Source organism: Indicator indicator, chromosome 6 (genome assembly GCF_027791375.1).
Source record: "Indicator indicator isolate 239-I01 chromosome 6, UM_Iind_1.1, whole genome shotgun sequence".
Lineage (NCBI taxonomy): Eukaryota > Metazoa > Chordata > Aves > Piciformes > Indicatoridae > Indicator > Indicator indicator.
In genome coordinates, this window is record NC_072015.1 from 8,578,993 (window position 1) to 8,605,475 (window position 26,483).

At 42.0% G+C, this 26,483-nt stretch overlaps 1 protein-coding gene across 1 annotated transcript in view; it reads left to right on the top strand.

Annotated features, from left to right (window-relative positions):
- Positions 1 to 315: 315 nt before the first annotated feature.
- Positions 316 to 26,483, top strand: part of PHACTR1 (phosphatase and actin regulator 1) — a 326,072-nt gene continuing 299,904 nt past the window's right edge. Inside the window, exons 1-3 of the mRNA XM_054381958.1 lie at positions 316 to 376; positions 13,849 to 13,995; positions 15,682 to 15,828. Coding sequence (XP_054237933.1) covers positions 316 to 376; positions 13,849 to 13,995; positions 15,682 to 15,828 — 355 coding nt within the window. The remainder of the gene's footprint in view (positions 377 to 13,848; positions 13,996 to 15,681; positions 15,829 to 26,483) is intronic.

A 26,483-nucleotide genomic window follows, 5' to 3' on the forward strand; every position in this document is an offset into this window, starting at 1 on the left:
ATAAAGGTGATTGTACAAGGAAGATAGTAGCAATCTTGCTAAAACTTCAGTAGGACTTTTCTTTTATGTCTTTAGACAACGACTTAAACCAAGCACCCTAAAATAGAAAAGGATACTTATGAAGTTCTATGAATAGTGATTTAAAAATGCATTGACCCTAATATGCCAAATGAGTACTTTAGTAACTGCCTACACAATTCTTTCCACAAAGAAACTCGGCAGCTTTTTTGTGTCTGACATGTCTGTAATCTTTCCCAGGAATCTGACTGATCATCCATACCGGAATATTGTACAAAAACATAAAGTTCCTTCAAGATGGACTACTTTTTGGATGTTGAGTCTGCTCACAGACTGTTTTACAGTCAAGGAGCTCAAGGTAAGCAACTCTGCTACTGACTCAGAAAATTACTATTTTAACTGCACAATTAAGACCTAAAGAGGTACAGGGGCAGACATGGGCCAGCCCTTGCAACTGACCTACTGAAGTGTCCAAAGGCCCCAGGGAAAGGCCTTCAAAGTGTATAGGGTGTAAAAGGGATTACAGGAGTAATGACAGGGTTGATCTACCCTTTCAGAGGATAAGGGAAAGCTAGGAGAGCTGTTGGGTGCCCAGCAGGAGCAAACAGAGCTGCTAGGGACCAGACTCTGGTGTTGTAGAACCTAAACAGACAGGTCAAAGTGGACAGCAATGGCCTGCTGCTTGCTGTGTAAGCCTGTGGTGTCCTTCCTTTTCCTCCTTGTTTATTGATGCTTTCAGGATCATAAGGTGATATTAATCAGTGCTGCAGGAATAACTGATTTGGGAAAGCCCTCAGCGCAGTCCAATACACTGCATACAAACTGCAGTCTGTCACTGATCTGCATCCTTCACTGTAGAATGCTGGACCCCATCCAGCAGCATTGTGAAAGGGAAAGAATAATCAAGCATCTTTGCTTTAATGTAGTTGAGAGTTGTTCACAACATAGATGATATTTTTGGTAAAGTCAGTTCACATTTTTCTCACCAGCTCCATTTTTGGAGAAAACTTGCAATTTCAGAGAGAAGGGGTATTTTGTTCCTTAAACTTTAAACATGGCATTCAATTGAAGAAAACTGTAAGAACCAAGCAGCTCTATCAGCCCTTTCTGGTTTTTGCATTTCTGAAAATGCAATCCAGCTTTTTTCCACCATTAATTTTTCATCAGTTCCTAACCAAATTTGAAGTCTGGCCAACAGAGTTCTGCCTTCCTTCTGGAGACCACTCTCCCAGAGCAAGACCTAATCCACCCTGGGGATGCCACTGTTCCAGGATACACAGGGCTCACCACCACCTTTAATGTTTGGCTCAGTTGAGGTTCTGGTGCCTAACACATGCTGCATTGCCTTGGTTGTTGTGACACATTTTGATCTGTACAAGTCACAACACAGCCTTTGCATTCAACACCATAAGTAAACACCAAGCACCTAAAAATCAGGGCAAAAAAATCAGCTGAGGGCAATGATTAATTTTTTTTTTTGCTGGGTTTTTCTCAATCTCTAAAATGCAACAAGCACCTGAGCATTGTTACAGAAGTAACATTAAAGTAAGTTCTTCGATATTCCTATGAGAACAAAACCCCTCCAATTCCAAGGAAACTAAAATTCAGGAATCTACAAGCTATTGTAGCAATTTATCAACAGCATCCCTGTACACTGCAAGGTACAGATTCCACAAAAGACAGAATATGTATTCATGTAATGAAAGTCTGTTACAGTAATGTGCACAAGGTGACTGATGAGAGTTGCACAAGCAAAGCAACATTCTCTGTTTCCAACAAGGTATGGGAAAAAAATTATTATCTTCTCCATAAATGGAGAAATTATATCATTATCGAAAGAAATGCTTGTATTGATTAGTTAGATGCAAAGCTGAAATTTTATCCTTAGCATCTGCTTGATTCTTCATTTTAATGCATTTATTTTCCTTTTTTGAAATGCAAAATGCAAAAAACTCTATCATGCAGAACTGTGTCCCTTGATACAAAATCCATCATGTCATGAGGGCTTCAATTCCTTGGCCAGATCAAATGTGAACCAGCACTGAGACTTGGGGAGCTTTTGTGTCCCTGTTTGTGAATATTTTATGAGAGACACCAGTGACATAATACCACAGTGCACCACAGCACAGTACAGAGGCTCTCAAACCCTCATTACCACCACAACTGGGAATAGTACATTGATAGGAGCCATGCTGCAATTCTGCTCTGTCCCCTTCAGCTTTCCTCTTTTGCTCCTGTCCTTCACATCTATTACATCACATGCTTGTGAGACCTCTTCCTCAAATTCTCATACTCTCCCCACTTTCCATTTTTCTGTTTGAAGTCAGCTGCTTTCCAGCAGGCTGGGTGTGAGTAGGGAAATGGCTCTGAGCACAGAAGTGACAATGCTTCTGCTCTACATTACCAAATGCTGAAACACAGAAACCTTGTGGCAACAGGAGAGGTGCTTGAGGGGAAGGGGTGGACAAACCCTACTAGCAATAGTTGTGAGAGACAAAATGTGGCCTGCAACAGAGGTAAGTTTCAGGAGGCTTTTACTGTCTGAGGTAGCAGTGAACATCTCTGAGGTGACAGCCTCAGCAGGACAATAGATAAACTCTGGAAGCGTTTTGTCATCAGGATTTCCTGTAGAAATACAAATGTAGAAAAGTCCTCTGAGGGTGACAGGACACTGCAACAGGCTGCCCAGAGAGATTGTGGAGTCTTCTTCTCTGGAGAATTTCAAAACCCACCTGGACAAGATGCTGTGCAACCTGATCTAGGTGAACCTGCTTTAGCAGAGGAGTGGGGACTAGATGATCTCCAGAGGTCTCTTACTCCCACTATGCTGGGATTCTGTGTAGTTCTTTATCACCATCCTTAGGCTCAAACTTCTTGATGGTAGCAACCGCTTCCTCTGAGCTCTCTTACCCTCTTTATACCACAAGGAATTCAACCCAATCAAGCATGTGTTGATGCTGCCTGTACAGATCTGAGAAATTCTATCATCTTTGTGCCAAATTTTAAGGCTGTCTTCCACAGAACAGGCATTTATGTATGAGATAATGGCATAATTTCTCCAAGCATGGGAAAAATTAACATATTTCTTTCCTTATCCACCTTCTGAGCAACAGTTAAACTGCATTAGTTAGAACTTTCCAAAAAGGAAGAAAAAATAAAATACAGTGAATATGAGGGACCCATCAGCCACAAGCAGATTAGCTCCAGTAGCTAGTTTGGAACCAAATGAAAGGTCTGCAAGAAAGTATTGTCACCAGATTTACCTAACAGGATCAAAAGTAACTATTTGATGCTAATATAATATGATGCTATCAGCAAATCATGGTATCAAACAGCATGTGTCTGTGCATTAAAACTGCATTATGACAGAACTGAGTGAAAGATGACTACAGTATTCTGCCACTTAATTAGAAACATCACAACACATGCATGTTGTTATTAATTTAGCTATATTATTAGTTATTGCATTACAAAACAGTCTGTTTACAGAATGTTGAATGGGGATTTATGACCCACTTACACTTTCTGTCAGATTTAAAGATTTCTGCTTTTCTATTCTTTGATGCTTCAGATCAAGAAAAAAAAAATCCCTCCTCCTTTCCAATGTTTTCACATTAATGATACGACAGTGTTACAAATGGCAGCTGTGAAGCACTCATTCTCATCTGTACCCACTCCTTGTGGGTGGAAGAGAAGGAACAAGATGACAAAATGCTGGGAAGGAACTCAAGAGCTTTGATGGCATTGCTAGCAGATGATACCAAATTCCAGCTAACCACAGGTTTTATGTAGTTGAACGCAGGTTGCTCTGACCTCAGCAAAAGGACTGAAACAGGATTTGGGCCCACAGCAACTAACCTGGTCCCTATTCCTTGCTGCCTGCACAAATGCCCACATTTTATCCCTCCTCCTGCAGAAAGCTGCAGAACTTCCTTTGCTGCTGTAGGGTAGGAGGAGAGAGATATTACCTTATCAGCTGCCTCCTTTCCCATCCTCTTCTTCTGCAGAAGCAGCCATCGCCTCACTCCTGTGGGCTGAGCACAGAACAGAGGATGTTTGGCCATTCAGGCTGCATCTGCTGTTCAAACTGCTGTTGCCTGCTTCCTCCAAGGAAAGTGAAGCAGAAGGGATGGAAAAGTCACAAAAGCTGGATCTGGCAGTAGGATTATCTAGATTTAGAAAACTTGGTAAATGAAGCCAGCTGGCTGCAGTCTTCAGATATAAGCCAGATATAGATACAAGCCAGAAATATCCTAAACCTTGCAGCCCTCCCTGAATGTCTCTTCTATGGCTGTATGTTGGGATCTAGAAGATGGGGGTTGTCCTTGCCAAAAGCATAGCACTTGGTGACACATCTGCAAATCAGAAGCAAGAATGAAGGGACTGTGATCTTCTGGATCCAGCCTCTAGTCCTAGGAAAGTCCAAGTCTGAAATATAAGCATGGAGCTGGACAATAATTTTCAAATTTTCAAACTTTACCCTTTGAAGAGTGTGGAAGATCCTTGTAATTCTTGGATGTAAATGTATTCTGAAAACATATCTACCATGGTTTACAGTTATGAGGGCTGAAAGGACATAATGGGGCCTGGAACAGGATTCAGCCCATTTACCTCTTACTTGTCTTCACTGAAGAAATTTCCACAGAATTAAGACTTCTGACTAACCTGGCACATATCACCTGAAAGAAATGGTCATTTTAAGAGCAGTGTTCACCTAAGCTTAGACATCTTTCTTGGGATAATATAAATCTGGTCTTATTCTCTCTATTCATTAATCACTTGAGTGAAGGATGCCTGTGCTAATGGCATTTATTTACATAGAGGAATCACATGTTGCAGGCAAGATAGGACCTAATTCTGGAAAAGGAGTAACTTCCCCAAAACAGGTCAAGTTGTAATCCAAAGCTGTAAATGTGCAGATCCTGTCTCAGATGTAGCCTGCTTTGGAGAGACGTCAGCTTTGATCTTGGAAGTTCTACTTGAAAGAAGTGATGCGCTGCGGTATGCAAGGAAAGACCTCATTGGACAGAGCTCAGTAGGCTGGTGCTGAGAAGCAGAAGCAAGCTGCTCCATAAGGGAAAGTGAACCAGGAGCCAGCAAGACAGAGGCAACAGCCTTGCCTGTGAGAGTCAAAGCACTGCAGCGCGCAAGCTGTGCAGTTCTGGTGATGGTCACTAGCTCCAGCCAAGAGTCCAGATTACCAGATAAGAGCATGGTGATGAAGCAGGTATGAGGCCAAGGAGGACATCAAATCAGTATTCTGGATGTGGATCAGTGAAGAGCATAGCCAGCCACAGGCAGAACTGCAGCCTCACTCAGCAAATGTGCAACATCCTCACTGCAAATGTTGCTCCCAAAAGGAGGAAGCAACAGTTTGAGGCTTCTTGCTGCTCTCTCAAACAGCTCCAAAGATGGTCTCTCTGACCGCTGTGCCATGTCTGAGAGCCTGCCTTGAGCATAGTCAACAAAACTGTGTGCAGGGAGTACACACACAGCCCTGGTCAGTTAAGCTTGTTCAGGATTAAGAAATGAGGAACTTTTCCCTTCCACCATACACAAGGGGGAGGAGCTTCTTAGGTGAAATCCAGAAGAGAAGGACTTCTGCCTGGTACATTGTAAATGAAGGCTTTAGGTACTATCATAAAAGGAGAACTGCCCATTGCAAACTGCACATAGCACTTTTCTGCAGCCATGAGTCCAGTGGAGAGGGTCCTAAGACTCACCCATACCTTTCTTGGTGCCTCTAGCAACCCCACACTACAACCTGATGGGACAGGCCACACATTGTGCAGTCAGGATGCCATTCCGGGCACTTCACACTATAGTCAGATCCTCTAGTCCCTGCTGGGAGTCCGGGTTGTTCTCTCAGGCCCCTTCTGACTCAAGAATAAAATAACTTCCAGTTTCACGGAATCACAGAAGCAACCAGGTTGGAAAAGACCTCAGAGATTATCAAGTCCAACCTATCACCTGACACCACCTGACAACCAAACCATGGCTCCAAGTGCCACATCCAATCTTTTTTTTTAACACCTCCAGGGACAGTGAATGCACCACCTCCCTGGGCAGCCCATTCCAATGGTCAATTACTCTTTCTGTGAAGAACTTTCTCCTCACCTCGAGCCTAAACTTCCCCTGGCATAGCTTGAGACTGTGTCTTCTCCTTCTGTCACTGGTTGCCTGGGAGAAGAGACCAACCCCCACCTGTCTACAACCTCCTTTCAGGTAGTTGTAGAGAGCAAGAAGGTCTCCCCTGAGCCTCCTCTTCTTCAGGCTACACAACTCCAGCTCTCTCAACCTCTCCTCATAGGGCTTGTGCTCAAGACCTCTCACCAGCTTCATCACCCTTTGTTGCCCTTGTTTCCTGCAGAACTGTGCATCCCCTTTTCAGTCTTATTTCCACTCACACCAGCAGGTGGCATGAAGCTTAAAACTAACCACATTAATTATTTCCAAGATGCTCCTACATCCCCTGGAGTTGTTATCAGCCCATTTGGCAGGAAATACTGTGCATATTTAAATAACTGAACAAAACTCTTTTTAAAGACTTATCTTAAACAATGTTTTGTATCCATAAATAATTTAAAGACCCATTTACATTAGGTATGCTCTTACTGGTTGCAACATTCCTACAACCTACTTGCTGAATGTAGCAAATGTGAAAAAATGTTAAGAAATATGGAATAAAAATGAAATATGAAGTACAAATATAGTACATATGGCCAAGGGGTAACAGATGCACAAGATCATACAGACTGCTCAAAAGATTTTAGGAATTCCTTCTTCTTGATCAAGCTTCCAGGTTTAACAAATACAGGTATAGTTTTAATTCCATGTTTTCCTCTCACACTCTGTCTCCACAATATAGTTATTTCACTATGATTCACCTTTGTTCATTTATTTTAACTCATACAATAATGATTCATTCTAGATGTTGGACTTTAATCATTGATGACTATTCAGTGCTACTGCCCTTCTGCTTTTGTATATCAAATGATGTCCAGTATTTTATAAAAGTGTATTGCTGCAGTATCCCCAGATCCAAACCCAAAATGATTCCATTGCAGATGTTCCTTGTGTAAAGTAACATTAGGATACTCTATTCACCAAAATTTTATGATTAATGCATCCTATAAATTACCTTTTTTTTGAAGCTATGGTATTTCGCAAGTCTTTCCTTTTTTTTATTCATGTGATGTCACTATTTCTTAAGACTAGTAACATTAATAACAGAAGAATTAGTAACAGCAAATGTGCATTCCTGATGTAATTCCCTTCCCTTTAAATCCCAGGAAGCAAACTATCAACATCAACCTTTTACTCATTCTCTTTATACATTTTTTTCCCTTCCCACATCCAGTTCTGGCATATTCCCATTATTGAGAATTTAGGACCAGTCAACTGAATGCCGTGATTTGAGTCTCTGGCTTTTGGTCAGATCACCTGGCTTTACCAATTGTATAAAAACAGCTTGCAATGAGTTGCAGTAATGATACCTCAGCTACTTATTTGTAAATGTATTGCAATATCCAGTCAGCCAACCTGAAGTCTAGCCAGCCTGATCTAGTGTGAGGTGTCCCTGTCCATGGCAGGGGGGCTGGAACCAGATGATCCTTGTGGTCCCTTCCAACCCTGACTGATTCTATGATTCTATGAAGTCAGAGGAAATTAGAATCTTCTCACTCTCAGCAGCATATCAGAATAAACACAGGATGTTTGAGATCTATACCCTTAAATATGGAAAACTTTAGAAAACCTATGCATGGATTACACTAGAATTTGAATCTGAAAGCTAAATTAATTTTGTTAAAAAAAAAAATCAATATTCAAGCTTCTCTTTGCACTTATTTCATAATAATTTAGCTGCTTCATTTACTGTTTTTTTTTTTAAATGGCCTGTTTCCCAAAGCCTCTGCATCTGAACACAATGGCGGAGGAACAAGCATGTTTCCTCTACAATAGACAAAAATGCTACTTAGCTGTATTGTTTATCTGTTTACCCAAATACCACAAACCAGCATAATGAGTGTGTGGTAAAGTGGAAATCCTTTTGAATGGGTATGAAGGTTTGTAACCCTCAGGCCTATGGTTGAATACTATGTATCTAAGTACGTACTTCTAGCTTAGTGATGCCCATCAAAGCAGTGTCAAATGCCTCCACAGCTTTGCTTTAGAGACACAGAGCAATCCATATGCATGTGCTTCTGTTTTTATCCAAGAGACACAAGCCTATAAATCATTCTTCGTAAGTGACAAATCATGTCCTCTCCTGTGCTTGCACACACATTCTACTCCCTTCCCTCCTGCTAGTCATACCTCATTGCCCACCTCTAACCCTCCAAATGTTCTTCTTTATCAGTTGCACGTAAAACAAGACAAAAGTGATATGGCATTAAATCAGATAAGATTTTTTTTCCTAATAAACATCCATTTGCTTTAAAGAAGAATATTTAAAATCTAATAATTCTTTTTTTTTTTTCAGCATAGATGGAATATCATATTCTAGATGCATCAAAATGTACCTGAAGTAGTGTCTTTAAATCTTTTGTTTAGCCAAAAATACATTTGTGTGCATTATCTACATTTCATGCCATGGTGAGCCCTTGCCACAGAAGCATGAAGGAGACCTGAATAAGAAGCTCATATGTTTCTCTAATGAAAATAAAGTAGCAAGAAAGAATCCTAATTATAGATATACTACAAAATTGTTTAAAATTTGCCCTGAAAAATGGAATTTTCCTCAAAAAAGTCTAAAGATTTTTGATGCCGGTCATTATTCCTTTATGGTTATTTCCATGTGATTATATGCATCAGAAACACATCCTTTCCCATGCATCCAGGTCTAGACATGGAATCGTTTAGGCTCAAAATGACATTTAAGATCATCAGGTTCAAACATTAGCCTAACACTGTCAAATCTGCTGCTAAAGCATGCCCCTCAGCAGCACATCTACATGTCTTTTAAATCCCTCCAGGGATGATGATGCAACCATTTCTTTCCACAGCCTGTTCCAGGGCTTGACAAGCCTTGCAGGGAAGAAATGTTCCTAATGTCTAACCTAAACCTCCCCTGGTGCAACTTAAGGACTTTTCCTTTTGTCCTATTGCTTGTTACTCAGGAAATGAAACCAACCTCCACCTTGCTACAACCTCCTTTTAAGTAGCTGTAGAGAGTGAAATCTCCCCCTGAGCCTCCTTTTCTTCAAACAACCCCAGCTACCCCAGCTGCTCCCCATGAGACTTTTCTCCAGATCCCTCACTAGCTTTGTTGCTTTTCTTTGGACACACTTCAGCACCTCAGTTTCTTTCTTGTAGTGAGGGGCTCAAAACTGAACCCAGTATTTGGAATGTGGCCTCAGTTCTACTGAGCAGAGGGGGACAATCTCTAGCAGAAACATTTTAGTACTTTGCCTGTACTGAGATTAAATTAATCAGATCTCAAAAGTTCTTGCATTTTTTGAGGTAAGAATCTGCTATGCAATGTAGGGTTTCTAGATCAAACCTTATTGAGCCCAAAGTGACAAAGGCATTTGCATCACCAATGAGAACAAAACATGTTAATGTACATTGATTGATAAAAGTGGATGGAAAAATGTAAATGAGTATTTCCCATTTTCTCTGACTAATTTTTAGGATTTTTTCACCTCTGAATGTTTTCTGGTTAAAAATGCCCCAAGTTTTTCTAAAAAAGCACATATTGGGGGGGGGTGGGGGGGGTGGGGTGTGAGGGAAATCAATATTATAACTCTTCAAAACATAAAGCTAGTTCTTGGCAAACAAAAATTAGTAGACATATTTTTATTAATATATGTGGAAATGTATTTTGATGGAAAAAAAGGGCATCCGTCAAAAATTCTTTGCAAGCCATCTGCCACGTTTCCAGTAATTTCAAACAGCATTCAGAAATTGGATTACTTGTAGATGTAAATAAATATACTGAAATTACGTGTTTGAAACGCCTCTGAACACACGATAGCCATGTATGTGTTTCATGTTCCCTTCTTGCAAACTCATACTTGTGTCATACCTCATTATCACACAGTGTTTTGAGACAACAAACGTGAGATTGTCTATAATCAGTTCTAAGGTGTCATTACAACCATTACAGAACTTATATTTTTATGGAATTTTTTCCTCCATTAGAACTTTTCCCCTTTCTAACAACTATCAGACAAGATGCTGCCACAAGGTACCAATCGTGGCGTAAGCCTGTGAGGAACAATGCAAACAGAATGAAAGAATTTAACTAAAATGACTGATTCGCCTTTCATGTGCTGTTAGAGTGGCTGCTTATATTGGGGATTTGCACACTGGTCTCAAAACCATTTGCAGCCTAAATGGGTCCTTTAATATGCATCAGAAAATCATTCCTTTACTTCAAGACCTTCAAGAGGACACTTTCTAATATTCTTGAAAAAACGTCTCTTAAAAACGTGTCCCAGAGACTGAGCTGGTTTGTGGACAGCAGCTGAAGCTAGATACCCTGGTGGGTTATCTGTGATGTCACATTGGACAAATGTGGACAGCTTTACTAAAAATCATATGTCAGGTCATCCTTGTAATAAGGAGTGTTAGGGATTATGGTTATGAACAGGGTGTGTACAAGTACATTCCTGATAAGCATAAATATTCATCAATCCTGTATGGCTATCAGAATGGAATCAGCTATCGGTTACACTTCCATGACTGCATATGATTTGCTCTTGGGTTTTTAAGGCAAAAATGGTTTAATTCTTGATGACATCCTTTGAAATTTTTCTACTTCAAAGTTTGCAGCCATTGAAAAATCCTTACATAAAGGGAAGATAATCATGGTTGTCAAACTCATATATAATGATTAGTCCAGGAAGCATTTCCCAGCATCCACGTATCTCTAGTCAAAACCAATATAAGTCAGGTCCCGACATTTTGACCCAAAAGGTAAAAATGATTTATAAATAATTATGTAGAAAATCCACTTCTTATTGGTGGTTTACAATAATACTACAGCTGTCTAAAGACGAGCCACCAGTGTGCCCAGGTGGCCAAGAAGGCCAATGGCAGCATCCTGGCTTGTATCAGAAACAGTGTGGCCAGCAGGACCAGGGCAGTACTCAGCACTGGTGAGGCTACACCTCAAATATTGCATTCAGTTTTGGGCCACTCACTACAAGAAGGACAATGAAGTGCTGGAGCAGATACAGAGAAGGGCATTGAAGCTGGTGAGAGTCTAGAGAACAAGTCCTGTGAGGAGTGGCTGAGGGAACTGGAGTTGTTTAGACTGGAGAAAAGGAGGCTCAGGGGGAGGTCTTGCACTCTGCAACTACCTGAAAGGAGGCTGTGGTGATGAGAGGATTAGTCTCTTCTCCCAAGTAACAAGCAATAGGACAAGAGGAAATAGCTTCAGATTGTGACAGGGGAGGTTTAGGTAGGACATTAGGAAAAATTTCTTCATTGAAAGGGTTGTCAAGCATTGGAATAGGCTGCCAAGGGAAATGGTTGGATAAGCTAGACTGGTCCTGCTCTGGCAGGGGAGTTGCACTCAATGATCTATTTGGGTCCTTTCCAATCCCTGACATCCTGTGATCATCCGTGGAGGTATTTAAAAAATGTTGTAGATATTGTGCTGAGGAACATGGTTTAGCAATGGACTTAGTAGTCTTAGGTTAATATTTGGACTTGGCGATTTTAAAGCTCTTTAGGAGACTAAATAATTCTATGATTCTATAAATGGATATGAAATTTGTTGGTTTGTTTTGTTTTCTAATAGCTTCCTGTGCTGTGATCCAGGCAGCCCTGAAATGCATGGGTGCCCTTCCACTGACTTAAACTACAGCTACATCATGCCATTTTAAAAAGACAAATCCTTTACATGGCTGTTTTATGACATGATTTTTACAATACTGACTTCATATATAGATAAATCTTCCTTAACTGTAAATTTGATGATGCACTGCACAAAATTCTCCATAGCAGCAATTTTCCATTCTCTTTTATCTTCATTACTGCGCATCTCTATTACAAGCAAGGAATAGTTTACAGTAGTCACAGTGTTTACTTTAGCTTAATCTAAGTAGTTGACCCCATTAAATCAATTTCAACTCTTGCCCTTTGCTTTTGCTTCAAATTTAGGCACATTAGAAATGAGCAAAAACTCGACTATTTAAAACCAGAACGCAACTTAAGTTAGACTAGAAATAACCACCACTTAATACCAGAAATAACAGCTACCTCCAGCAGCACAGATTTGCTTGTTTAGTAAACTACATAATGCTGCAAACTGAAAAATAGAGCGTGACAGTTTTGTTGAGTCATACTGATTATATGCTATCATGCCTAACACCTCAGACAGGTTTTAGAAATCTGAAGGCTGATTGACAGGTATTGTTTGGAACTCTGAAAAACTTTTAGAAGAATCACAGTTAGCAGGCTGCAGAATATGCTCTTAGTCACTATCAGTCATGCTTTCCAGTTGCTGAAGGAAAATATAGTTAAGAGTAGTTATTTGAAGTATGGTGGCTTACAAAAGCTCCAAGATAAAGTCATTTAGATCAGATAACACCCAAATGGCAAGAAACGTCCAGGGTTTAGGCTCCCAGGACCTTACAGGTTAATGCTAGTTAAAAGTTAATGTTAAAAGTCCCCCACTAAAAGTAAGGTCAGGATTTCAAACTGAAATTCTCTTTCCTGCTCTATATGAGGTGGAGGGGAAAGAAATGCACTGATAAGGTGCTTGTGCATGGTGCTTACGCTGTCAGTGATCAGCCAGCTCCCATCTAGCATTTGTGATAACCTTTATCTACTTAGAGAGAGAATTGCGGTGGGTATATACAGAGGATTTTCTGTTTATGATTTGTAATTTATAGGCTCAGCACCCAAAGCATTCAACAGCCACTCACAATTATATTTCACATTAAAAACACCTACATTAAAGGGACATTATCAAGGCAGTAAGGTCAAGCACTAAATACTGAGGCAATGTCAGAACGTCTCCTTATACATATGTATTATAGTATGGTTCCTAATTGCATGATGACACTAATTTTTACTATCCTACTATTTGCTTCATCAGTGCATTAAGTGGGCAGTGCTTACTTAATGAGCCACTATTAAATATTTTGCTTTCTTCTCCTTGAAGGCATGGCCTCAAGCCATTTAAACCCTGTTCAGAAGATAGAAATCTTAATCTCCTCATGGGATTTTCATCGGTGCTTCACTTAAGTATATGAATACTTTACAAATATTAATGACTTTATATCTTGATAAAATCCCTACTGAAAGAAAATTATGATTTTCCTTGTTTCCCAACTCAGACATAAAGTGATCAGAAACAAAACATAGCTGTTAAGTCTGAGCTCCTAAATCAAGGCAAGAAACTGGGTTTTGGAATAGCTACTGTAGGCATCACATCATGTGTCCAAAGCAGAACTTCCACTGATTTTTGCAAACAAAATAAACACTTCAATCCTTCCATTACTTGGGCATCACAAACTCGAAACCAGTGTTCAGAAAAAGAGAACACACCTATCAAGCAGTTGTCAAAAGAGTAGTTTAAGTGCAAAACTAGGAACTTTGAACAAGCAATCTATGGCAGGAACAAAGCTATAACCTGTGTCTTTGAGGCTTACAACTTAGCATTCTTTTCTATTCTTGGCATCATTCAGTGCAGCCCTTAAATTCTGCAGTATGTGAGGCAGGGACCTCTCAGTAAACAGCCTCTTCTACTACCTGCTACAGAGCCTCTTTTCCATTGAGTGATATTATTTTTTTCTATTTTTCTTTCTTTTTCTTCCTCTTTCTCTCCCTTTCCATTTCTCCTTTCCCTCTTCTTCATTTGTTCTTTCATAACAGCTCGTCGGGCAACTCTTCTCACCGTGCCCACTCTGATGACAGCATCTTCTGATGATGACATCGACCGGAGACCTATCAGGAGACTTCGGTCTAAGAGTGACACCCCTTACTTGGAAGAAGCTAGGATCTGTTTCAATCTTGATAATGGTAAGACAACCCTTTCCCCAAACAGCATATGATATTGATTAAAGATTTTTTTTCAGTTGTAGATGGACCAGATGGTACCTTCTTATTCACAAGTGATGTGGTGGTTCACCAGACAGCCCAGGAAGTTGCAGTTGTCTAACTACAAGCACCTGTATATGTATGAACAAGGATCCTTTTCAAAATGCTTCTGCAAATAGTAACTAAAGATTTTCCCCTGTTTCAGCTAGAGCGATCCGGTAAGATTGGAGCAAAAGAGAATGGCTTTGCAAAGAAGATATAGCTAGATTTTACATTTTAGATTTTACATACCAGGCATGTAGAAACATGAAAGTTCTTGAAAGTGAACATTTATGAAGGGATTAGAGCTAATAGCAGGCTTCAGCTAAACCTGAGAATACAACCATGGAAGAACATCCCGCACTCCCCAAAACCACTATAGGTTTAACTGGCAAAAGTGTAACAGAAAACTCTTGATTCTGCAGGAATGAGTGAGAAAGCTGTCCCCCAAAATTTGTTCTAGCTCATGTTACTACCATTGCCTTCGGAGTTACTGAGACCCAGCATTCCCTTATCCTTTTTCTCATGGAGGTTGGCCAAAACAAAAGATTTTGAATGCAGAGACAGCTTAGTGACTTTAAGCAGACTGGATTTTCTTTCAAAATTCTGAATTAAATGGTGTGAGCTACTACACTCCCTGACACATATTTTAACTGTGTAGCTCCTGCTTTATGTAGTATTTTTTGTGGTACCCAGATTTTTTTAAAAATAGCATTTTTAGTTATTTGTATTACACAAACATCTAGAGGTCCCAACTGAAACTGGAACCTTAATGTGGCAGACAGCCTACCACTACACAGTGAGAAATAACATTTACATGCTGATGACTAAATAGAGAAGACAAAATAGAGGAGATGCAGCAAAACATTGTCCCCGGGTTGCAGATGGAGAATGAAGTCACTGGATTTTGCCTGTGGTCACATTATTTTCAAAGACCTGCCAAAGTGATTTTTGAATAAGAGTACAAAGCTTTAAGTGATGGTCAGTTTCAAACACTGAGCATAGGCTCTGCAGCCCCCGTGGCATTTTAAAGCGCTCGTCCTGGTGCACCAGACTTAGATTTCCCACCAAGTCTAGATCCAGCTCTGCTTTGAGTTTTGGGACGCCTAGGCTAGAGGACAACAGTTTTTGGTGCCCAAGACCGGGGCAGGAGGTGCCAAGCCTGCTGCAGAGTGGCAGGAGCCTGAAGTGCGTGGCGGGGAACAGCGGGAGTCACCTGTCCTGACAGGGGGTGCAGCACCTCAGACGACCAGGGCCTCCCCTGGGCAGGGGTGTGGCAGTTTAAACCACGACAGGGGCAGGCAAGGGGGCGGACAGGGCGGCGGAAATATCTCTCCGGCCCCGTCGGAAGGAGGGTCACTGTCCTGAGAGGAGCAGGCGGGACGCGGCAGCGCTGCTGGCGGACTGGGGCAGCGGGCAGGGCCGCCGCGGCCGCTCCCGTCCGCAGATCCTTGACGGGTTTTCCCTGTCTCTCTCCCTCCCTCCCTCCGCTCCTTTCTCCCTTTCCCTCTCTCCTTCCCCGTCCTCCCCTCCCCCTTCCCGCGCCTCTTCTCTCTCTCTCTCTCCCCCTCCCCGTCCGCCCCCTCCACCCCCTTCTCGCCCGGCCGCGCCGCCGCTCGCCCTCGCCAGCTCGCCGGGCCACGCTGCTCACGGTGCCCACATTAATGGCGGCATCTTCTGAGGAGGACATCGACCGCAGACCCATCCGCCGCGTCCGCTCCAAGAGCGACACCCCTTACCTCGCTGAGGCCCGCATCTCCTTCAACCTCGAGACAGGTGAGACACGGCCCGGGCCGGCTTGGCACAGGGCGGGCGGCCCGCCTGTCTCATGGCCGCCCCTGGACCGGCAGCGGCTGCCCCGGTGGCAGAGAAGGCAGGGAGGGAAGGGGCCGCCCCCGGAGCCGCGGCCTCCTCCCCCGCCAGTGCTGGTGGGCGCCCCGCTGGGCGCCGCCGCCCGGCCCTGCTCCGGCGCCCGCTTTTTCACACCTCCCCGGTCTTCTCCAGCCCTGGCCCGCTGACCGGCTCCCCTTACTCCCTCTCTGCCAGATCTAGGCTTCCCTGCTCTGCTCGACCCCTCAAAGCTTCCCCAATCCCAGCGCACCATCCTCTCATCCCAGAGGTACCATCCAAAGCATGGTACCACTTTCCTACAAGACTTCTGGTCTGCCCCTTCTTGCCAGGTTCTTCTGGCATCCCTCCTCGAGTTTCTGCCTTTGGCATTTTGCAAGTATCTCCTCTTCTTGCTCTTTTATGTCTTCTCCCGATGGGTTTGTGCCACAAAAGTGCAAGGAAACTTGCCCTTTATGTTGTCCACTTTTTTCAGTCTTGTGAGGCCCCCCATTGTTTCAGCATTGCTTTTTGCAACTCTGGATGGGTATACAGCCTCATGTTCTACCAACACACCTCCAGCTCCCCTCATTCAGCTCCTCCTGCATGTTATCAGATGAGCCTCCACTAGAACTCTACCTGACCTTTCCATCCCCCATCTACTGCTACTCCTTCCTCTCTGCCACCTCTTCCTCATGCCTCTCTTGAGATTTCTGCCATCCCCTTCAGTTCATCCTGCACGTGGTGACTATCCTTTCTTTCCTATGAGGGCTGTGGTTTTCCCTCCTTCCCTGACCTTTTCATTCCTTATATGCTCGTGTTCAAAAACAAAGGAAAAGAAAGTTCTTTCTATTGGTTCTCTGCACCAAACCTGTTCATGGGGTGTGAGGAAGGATTTGTAGCCAGGAAGCTTTGCTGCAGCCTCCCTTATGTCCCAGCAGCAGTGCACAAAATGACCCAACCATGTAACACTCTTTGATGCTGAGCCTGTCAGCTCACTGCCAGCTACAGGGAAAAAAGAGCTGCCTTGGAGTTGCTGCTTGCCTCACTGCAGTCTTCTCTCATCCCTCCTCCTTCTTTTCAGCTGGCAGAAAGTTGGAGATATCAGAGATGCGTTTTCTCCTCCATTTGGGGATGAATTTGCCTCCCCTTCCCATTATCCCTGCTGCAATTACACCTTTGTTAATGGCTAATATGCAGTTTGGTTTTTACTGCTGACAGAATGGTTGGTTACATCATTCGGCAGGTCATTATTTCTTTCTGATCATGAGTGAAAAAATTCCCAAGCTGTCGGTAAGTTGGATGGCATTTCAGGGCACAGGCTGAAAGACAGTGCCAAATGCCAGGTTTCAGCTCTAAGGAACTGGAAGTGGAAGTGGAAAGAACATCATTGTGTGTGAGGTGTAAATAAAAGGAGGCTCTGTGTGGGTATTTGACTGCTGAAATAATAACCCTGAGTTGACTTGTGCTGTCACAGGTATGTCATGGAGGTATAAATAGATAAACCTGTTAAGAGTAAGGCACCTTCAGGGCACCTGGTGCCTCACATCTCAGTGCTGTGCTAGATGTGCTATCTTTACTTCAAGTCTCAGAGGATGTGCAGGTCTCTGGGTACCTTTTTCCTGCAATACACTGAAAAATGTGATAATTACACTTAGCTTCATTCTGTTCCTCCCTTCTCCCTGGCTCTGTAGTTTGTGTCTTTCAGGCCTGGGGATGGAATTCCTTTACAAGAAATAATTGAAAGAAGCAGTACTGGTGTATCAAGAAACGTAAATGAAGAATGTTGTAAGCAGTGCAAGGGTGTGTTTTCATTAATCCATCTGGCAGTGAGTAGTGTGGATCTTTAAAAAACCCACCAAAATTGCTTAGCAACCAGTATTGAGTGAGTGAGCCAAAAAAGCAAGCGAAACGTGCCGCTGGTACCCACTTCATTTCTGAGCTGTGGGTTTTACTCTTCTGTTTGCACAAACCAAGCAGCCTGGCTTTGAGAGCTCTCAGTTCCAAGGAAAGAGCTGCTGGAAAATGTGCAAAGCCACTTTTGCTTGTACTTGATAATGCTGTGTAGGGCAGAGTTTGCTTTTGGAACTTAATATTTATGAGGTGAAGAATTCCTAAGATTGCTTTTTGGAGGGTATATATGTATGAAAACAACAACAACAACAACAACAACTAATTACCTTGTTTCTAATCTTACCTGGTTTTCACCTGCAGTTTGCTTGGTGCTTATGTCATGGATACGCCGTGGAGGGGGAAGTCCCGGGCTGGGCGGGAGGGAACCTCGGGCGCTGTCCTCTACCCCCGGTGCTGAAGCGATGGTTGGGCAGACTGCTGTGAGTGTTGCTGCTGGATGTGTTTGACAGGGTTTGATTTAGCAGCAATTTAAGGTTTATTAATCAAATGAGATAAATCAAAGGTTGATTTTAGAGGCACTTAATGATTTGCCAAATAAAAGATTAACAAGTGATTTAGTAAAGTGTGTTGTAATAAAACAGCGGCTGAATTACCAATTCAAGGATGATGATTCCATGCTAACTTATTACAAAGTACCTTTAAATACTTATATATGTGTATGTATAAACACAAAACACACTGACACACATACAAACAGAAGAAGTGCTCGGTCAGTGGAATACATAGATGCCCACACTCTTGTAAAAGCAAATACATACTAACACCTAGTTAGATAGAGAGGTGGGTAGAACAGGGTAACCTATAGTTAAAATCTCCCCCTTCAAGTTTAGAGTAAGTACTCACAATGCAGCAGTGTTTCTCAGTGGGCAGGAGTTGAATCTTGAGGAGATGGTGTCACCCAGGCCTTTCACTTTGCCTGCAGATGGTCCTGCAAAACATCCCAGCTCAGGAGAGATGCTAGTCATAGCCTATTGTGGTCTGGGACAGCTGAAAGGGTCTCACTTCAGATCATGATTTATAGGGCCTGAGATAATTGACATTGGTCAGGTACTTTTCCATTTTGACCTAACTCCAGTGATGTAATATTGTGATTTGCACATGTCCAGAACTTGTTAGATTTGAATGTTCTGGTGTTTTTCCACCAGTTGTGCATGCTCAAAATTTGTTAGATCCTTGGGTTCTTGTAACCCCACCTTTGAGTAAGTGCAAGCATACCAGGGTATAAGAAGGTTGACTGAATATTGTTTTTGTTCCCAGACAATAGGGAAGGGAGTAGGAATCAGGTATGTCAAAAGGGGACCTCAACACTCTGCCCCACTGCAGTAGGTATTTGTCTTTACTGTCCCCAGAGAATAAGGGAAGCAGGAGCCAAGTACTTTAAGGTGCTGCCATAGCACTCTGGTACACTGCCTTTAACAGTCTCTATTTGACTTTTCCAGTGGATCGCTGTGTGACCCAGGGAGGGGAGTGGCACTGTTTACTGAGTGGCCCATGAGTGGGGGAAGATTGTTCCACAGAGTGGGAATGGCCTGTCTTGCCTTGTCTTGCTCTCTCTTGCAGTCCAACTGTCGGTTGGCAGTGCACATGTGTGCACAAGAGGTTGTGTACTTCTTCACCTGTGCAGGGGAAAGGTGGTAGAAAGGAAGTAATGCTGCTTGCTTAGCCAATCAGTGCAGTCAAGGCTAAAGCGATGCCTGAGGTGCAGGAAACAACCTTTTCCTTACTTGCTTATCACTTGCTTTTCATTTAGTGCATTCCGTATCTACAGCTGCTGCTCAACCACTGTTTACAGAGCTGTTTTTCCTACAGCTGCTATAAGTCGAGCTTCATTCCCCAGTTGTTGTCTTCTGCAAGGACATGGACAGGGCTTGAATGCAATGTGCAGCTGCTTTGCTGTATTGCAACTTAAAATCCAGTTTTATTAATGAAACATAAGCAGATGCAATGAATACTGCTCTTCTCCACTCTTAATTACAGCCACTAGTTAAGAACTAGCAGGTTTTTATCTACTTCAGCTGTAAGTTATAATTATACCATTACTGCTGTTGTCTGTATTGTTGAACAACTGAGAGATTGCATGCACAGAGTCAATTATACAGTTTGGGTATAGCACATTTTGGTCTGGACTGTAAAAACTCCACTATTTATAAGCGATTAACAGTACAATATCTATCTGCCCTTCTTCAATTAACAATCCTCCTTTGTTTGATTTTCCAAAGTATGCATATTCATTATGTTTGTTTCCAAATATTGATCAATTAACTCACATGTATTACCTAGCAGGAGTTAACAAATGCTGTTCAATTAGTTGTCCCTGGTATGGTTTTTTTGCTGGTGTTTCCGAACTGATTAAAATACAGAGCTGTTTTCCAAACTCAGGGTTATTCTTCCTACTGTTATACATATGCAAATCCTATTAATCTGAGTTATGTGTTCATATCAAGGGGATAATGTTTCCCAAAGGATTTAAATTACCTTTGCTGCCAAAGTTAATGTAGCAATGTAACATCATAAAACTATAGGCAGATATGAATTCCTTTTGCATATTTGATACTGAATCAGTCCACATACAGATATTAATTTTTTAATTTGCTGAAAGACTTCCTCCAGTGTAACACTAGAGGAATGTGGAATGTGCTCTCACTTTTCAGGTGGTGATCTTTTGTTTTCTTTATTGCAATTAGCAGTCTGTCGTGTCTCCCTCTCTTAACATCCATCTTTGGTTTTTCTGACACATATTCTTAAAAGAAGTTTTCAAATTGTCTTTCTAACTTTCTGTTTCTGGCATCTCAAAACTAATACCAAATTACTTCTGAAAACTTGGGCTACTGTCTGTGATAATTATCCCGCAGCATAATCCCTTTCGTGGTCCTGTGCCAGTTGACAGTTTCAAGTATTTTTTACATGTTTTGACCTATTACAGTTTTTTGTTGCAAAACATTAGACTTTTTAAATGGCAGTGCATGTTAGGTAGCTTTCAAGTTTGATAAATTAGCAGAGGTGATGAGTGATAAGGTAATAGACTGCTTCAAACTCACTACATGATCCAAGATGTGTGAGCTTTTCTTCTGCCTCCCTCATCATGTGGCTGCTTGGGGAATCTCAGTCAGAATTTTATTGATGTTTGTGAGGGGAATGGGAACTTCCACACTGAGTTGATCAGATCAGGTTCTCTTCTAGCCCTTTGTATACATACAGACAGATACTCTTAGTCCCTCCTTTGTAAAGTTGATTCTGGCAGACTGGCTTCTTGTTCAGTGGTGCAAGAAGTCATCCTTATGTTGGCTACCATGGGGCCTTCCCGAGATGTTTTGGGAGGTCACCAAATGTCAGTCTTTGAACAAGGCTGATTGTCTACTTAGAATTTAACCTGGGAGTAGAGACTCAGGGAGAAAGCAAGCCAATGCCTTGAAGAAGATGTAAGGCCAGAATGAATGCAGTGGCCATACTAGGGATCAGCAAAGAGGGAATGTTCTTTCAGAAAGAAAGTGTTTAGCTTCCATGCTGTGTAATGAGGGGAGAGGAGCTTCTGAATGTGAATATATTGTGCACCAGTGGAAGAACTGAACAGAATCCTGTGGTCAGAGCAGTGCAGGACCTGGGCTCTGAAGATCAGGAGGGAGAGGCAGCAGCAGAGTGGACTCAACAGGGATCCTGTACTGGCTGCAGAGTGCAACTGGCTCCCTGAGCCCTGAAGTGCAACACAGATTTTAAGTGCACTGAAGTCACTGAGTAATCTCACTGAAGTAGCTGGATCCTCAAGTGATATAAGGAATTTGTTGACTTCAGCCAGGGATCTGAGCCAGTCTGTAGAAATATATATCTTTGCTTCTCTTCAGTGATGAAAGATCTGGTTTATCTCTTTGCAGTATAGAGCCACATGTTCTCCTGGAATGTGTTCTGAGGAAGCAAAGCTGAGAGGGAATAGTCTGAGTGGCTCTGCACAATTTAACCATGTGTACAGAAGAAAGATCCTTGGGTCTAGAAAGGCAGGTGAGCTCAGTACCATTTCATCGTTCTTAAGCAGTGACAAATAACTCATGTTGGGGAGAGGAAAGAAATCCACAGCAGCCTGTGTTAGTGTTGCTGCAAGCAGAATTAATTCACAGGATGTAAAGAAGAGAGGAGGATCCAGGCAGAAATTGCTGAATGGCTGAGACAAATGTTAGCAAGTTGGGAAATCTTCATAGTCAGCTGTTTCTGTGATGCAGAGCTGGTGAGGGAAAGTCAGGACACAAAGGGTAACTCTTGGTTTTGTACATGGGAGCCTGCCCAGTGTAAACTGGGTGGAAACCCGAAATCAAAACTTTCTTCCATTTTCACATGGCACCCTCCATCCTGGGCCCTAGTGCTGCTTGCAGCCTTCATGGTACACTACTTGTTATTATTTGTATTGCTATATTCATTCCATTATATAGCTTCAGAGCTGTGCTGAATACTTCTCAGAGAGTAAACCGAGGTCTGATTTTCCTTTTCACTGGAGAGATAGTGGCATGTGTATTAGCCTTGTAGATGTTGATTTGTCTAGAAGGATGCCAGCAGTGTACCCAGGTGGCCAGGAAGGCCAACAGCATCCTGGCGTGTATCAGAAATGGTGTGGCCAGCAGGAGTGAAGAAGTGATTGTGCCCCTGGACTTGGCACTGGTGAGTCTGCACCTTGAGTATCACAGTATCACAGTACATTAGAGGCTGGAAGGGACCTCCAGAGATCATTGAGTCCAATCCCCCTGCCAAAGGTAGGGTAGTCTGCACAGGAATGCATCCAGGTGGGTTTTGAACATATCCAGAGAAGGAGGCTCCACAACCCTACTGGGCAGCCTGTTCCAGGGCTCTGTCACCCTCACTGTAAAGAAGTTTCTCCTCATGCTCAAGTGAAATCTTCTACGTTCAAGCTTGTACTCGTTCCTTGTCTTATTACTGTGCATCACCGAAAAGAGATTGACCCCCTCCACTTTACACCCACCTCTCATTTATAGCCATTGATCAGATCCCCTCTCAGTCTTCTCTTTTCAAGACTAAACAGCCCCAGGTTTCTCAGTCTCTCTTCACAGGGGAGATTCTCAAGTCCCCTAAGCATCCTCTCTTGGATTCTCTCCGGCAGGTCCCCGTATCTCTTGAACTGGGGAGCCCAAAACTGGACACAATATTGCAGGTGTGGTCTCACCAGGGCAGAGTAGAGCAGGAGAAGAACCTCCCTAGACCTGCTGGACATACTTTTCTTGATGCATCCCAGGCCACAAGGGCACATTGTTATCCCATGGGGAACTTGCTGTCCACTAGGGCTCCAATGTCTTTCTCCGTGGAGCTGCTTTCCAGCAGGGCAGCCCCTAAACTGTACTGATGTGTATTGTTATTCCTCCCCAGATGCAGGACCCTGCACTTGTCCTCATTGAACTTCATGAGGTTTGCCTGCACTCAGCTCTCTTAATGATTCTATGATTCTATGATGTGATAATATTTTTCTGCAGTGATCAAGGAGGAGGAGATTGTGCACTTTGTTTTGTCACGGAGTAAAATAGGAAAGTGTGTTTATACAGTTCACTGAGATGGGTAAATTCTAAATAAGTGGAAATAAAGTGAAATGACTTGACTGTATTTTCTGCAGGAAATCTCCATACCATCAATTTTTAATTATCTCTAAAACCCACCATTTGATTTAAAAATTTGTTTTGAAGTTTCTGAGTTTGCCCCTGGTCATCCATCCATACGATTTAATACACTAACCCAGTTAATCATCTCTGCAGTCATTTGAAATGTGACCATGTTTGAAGTTGTGGGGTTTTTTTCCCTGTTTATGCAGTTTATGTTTGCATATATCCTTAAAAAAATACTCTGTATGGTTTCTTAGTTAGAACAAGTAATCCCTAAAATGATAAAAGAGTTGATACTACTTTGGAATTATGGAGCTCACAGATGAGAAATGGTGTTGAAGGGGTAATCTGAAGGGCATATTTGTATTTTTAAAAGCTTTCATGATGTGGTGACTTCAAGATTTCAGGTAGAAATTATTTGGCACAGGAGAACAGGGGAGAGAGAAATATGCAGTCGTAGGCTTTCTAATATGTGTGGGAGGTTTTATTTCTTTCTGGAGAAAGATTAGTAAAAATGCATGCTTGGAAAAATTCCACTTTCTCTGCTCTAATCACTCCCTCAGATTATTGTCATGGAGATTCTCTTTTACTTAGGAAGCCAATCACTGGTTTGGGCAAAGCATTTCTTCATACCTTTGTAAAGAGCCTGAAGAACTAGCCTCCTTTGCCATCAGGATTTTGCCTCAGCAAAACTTGCACCTGCACTGGAGTGATGACTGTTAGTCTTAATGCTGCTTAATTTGGAGTGTAGCTAGAGATGAGATGTATGCTCGTTGCTCACTCATTTTGTGGCTGTTTTCCAGCCTTGGGAGCAGGAGAAATGTGCCTCCAAACTGAGCTCCACCCACCATGTGGTAAGAATAAGACATCTGAGATAACTGGCCCTTGCCAAAGCTAACTGGAGTGGCTGAAAACACCTCTATATCAGCATTATATGTGACAGGTAAACAGTCTGTTTTGAGGGAAGAGGTCTTAACAGCAGTTGTGGTTTTAACTCTTGTACTTGGCTTTGGAGAACTTCCATTTAAGACTTACGACCTTCAGTGACTGCCAAGTGGGAGAAATAAGTTTGCAGGTTGAAGTTCTGTAAAGGGGAAAGATGCCTGGGCTTCAGCAGCTGTCATCCAAAAAGAACTATTGAAACAGACTTTAGTTAACAAATATAATTTGGGGCAATTTGAAGGGAAAAGCATAGTTAGTCAAAATCATGGAACTGGCAAGAGGAAAATGATACAGGGTCCATTTCTTGTGAGTGCTGAATGTGTAGGTGAAATTGGCTAAAAATGCTTTGCTATTTTAACTATTCTTATGGCACTTTTTAACTATTCTTATGGCACCTTTCTGTCACGGGGCAGCTGATGCTCTTGCAGTCAATGGCACCGACATTGCTGTGGAACAACTGTGACAGGAGATAGAAGAAAGGAAGGTACATGTTTTTATACAGTGAGGGTGGTGAAACACCAGCACAGGTCTCCCTGAGAGGTGGTAGATGCCTCATCCCTGGAAACATTACAGGTCAGGTCAGACAGGGCTCTGAGCAACCTGCTCTAGTTGTAGATGTTCTTGCTCACTGCAGGGGGTTTGGAATAGATAACCTTTATAGGTCTTTTTCATCCAAACCCATTCTACCTTTGCTTTGGGATCAGAATATGGAGATTTGATGCCTCTTATGGCTGTCTGCAGTGCATGCAATTTTAAGGCTGCTGTAGTAGTGCTTTGTTGCTAACCCAATTCTTCAAGAAAACTGATGTGTCAGAATTGAGTAAGAAGTTACTTATCTATTGCTTGATGAGCTTGTTGGCTTAACATTACCAAGTTTATTCCTGCAAGCTGGGACACTGCAAAATCTTTCTTTTTTTTTCTGGTTTCACCAGGAACTACAGTTTGCTTCTTGGTACTAGGTCTCTAAGGAAAATGCATTTTTCCAAAAGTTAAAATAAAATTATCAGAAATGGCAGCCCTCTTCAGAATTGCTAGCTGTAAAATTTAGTAAGAAGAAAGGACCTAATTCTCAGTAACAGGTATAATTAGCTTCAATGCTTAATTACTCTGAGTCAACTAATTGGTTTCATTGGGACTGCTCACAGTAATACTTACAACTGGGTATGGAAGTGCCTTCAGAATCAGTCTTAAAGTTTGGAAGTTTTTGCAGGATGACAAAAGTCATTACTTCAGGAAGAATGTCCTAGGCTGTCAGTTTTCAGCTAAAATAAAATGTCAATGCTAATGAAATACTGTGTGATTAGCACTTATTTCTTGTGCTTAGATTGTAGACCATAGAATCAGCATGGAATATTCTGCATCTGTAGCAAAATAAAACTTGGCTGCACTTACACTTTTTTGGTGACAAATATTCCTGGCAATGTATCTCTTGTGGATAAGGTGCAAAAAGTGCATTTTAATTATATTAATTTAATTTAATGTGTTTTCCGTGGTAATAAAATTTGTTGATGTAGTCAAATAAAAATGTCTTCTTTGTGCAGAACACTTTTAGGGTAACATTATTTATAATCAGGCAATAACCATTTATAATCATGCAGTTCTGTTGCCTTCATTTAGAGTGCATTGGTGGCCTTTTTTATTGATATACTGAGGCTACAGGTTGGCCTTCAGTACATAGCTGCCTTCCCATGGTTTTGTTGCAGAGCTGATGTTTTGAAAGAAGATAGTTATTGCCTTTACTGCAGACTTGGTAATAACATTGGTATCTTGAAATTACAGTTCAATCTATGAGAAAAAAAATGAAGGTGATGTTCAAATAATAATTTGAATGAATAGCAAATTCAGTAAGAAAATGAAGAGGCAGAGCTGGAAATTCAGTGCCTGTGTTTCTTTTTCACTCCAGACTCACTGTGGTTTCATTCTGGCTATGAAGTAGGTAAGACAAGGGAAGTATGTGACAAGTGTTTGCATACTTGATTGATATACTGTATGGACATGTGCCATTTTAACTGCGATGGCTAACAACTACAGGACATATTTCAGTTAATCAGAAAATCCTTGCTATGCATAATTTATGGTGCAATATCATTTTTACGGGTGGTGCTTAGAGTACTTGGGTAGACAGACATCTGGTTAATAGTTTATAAGCAAATTAAA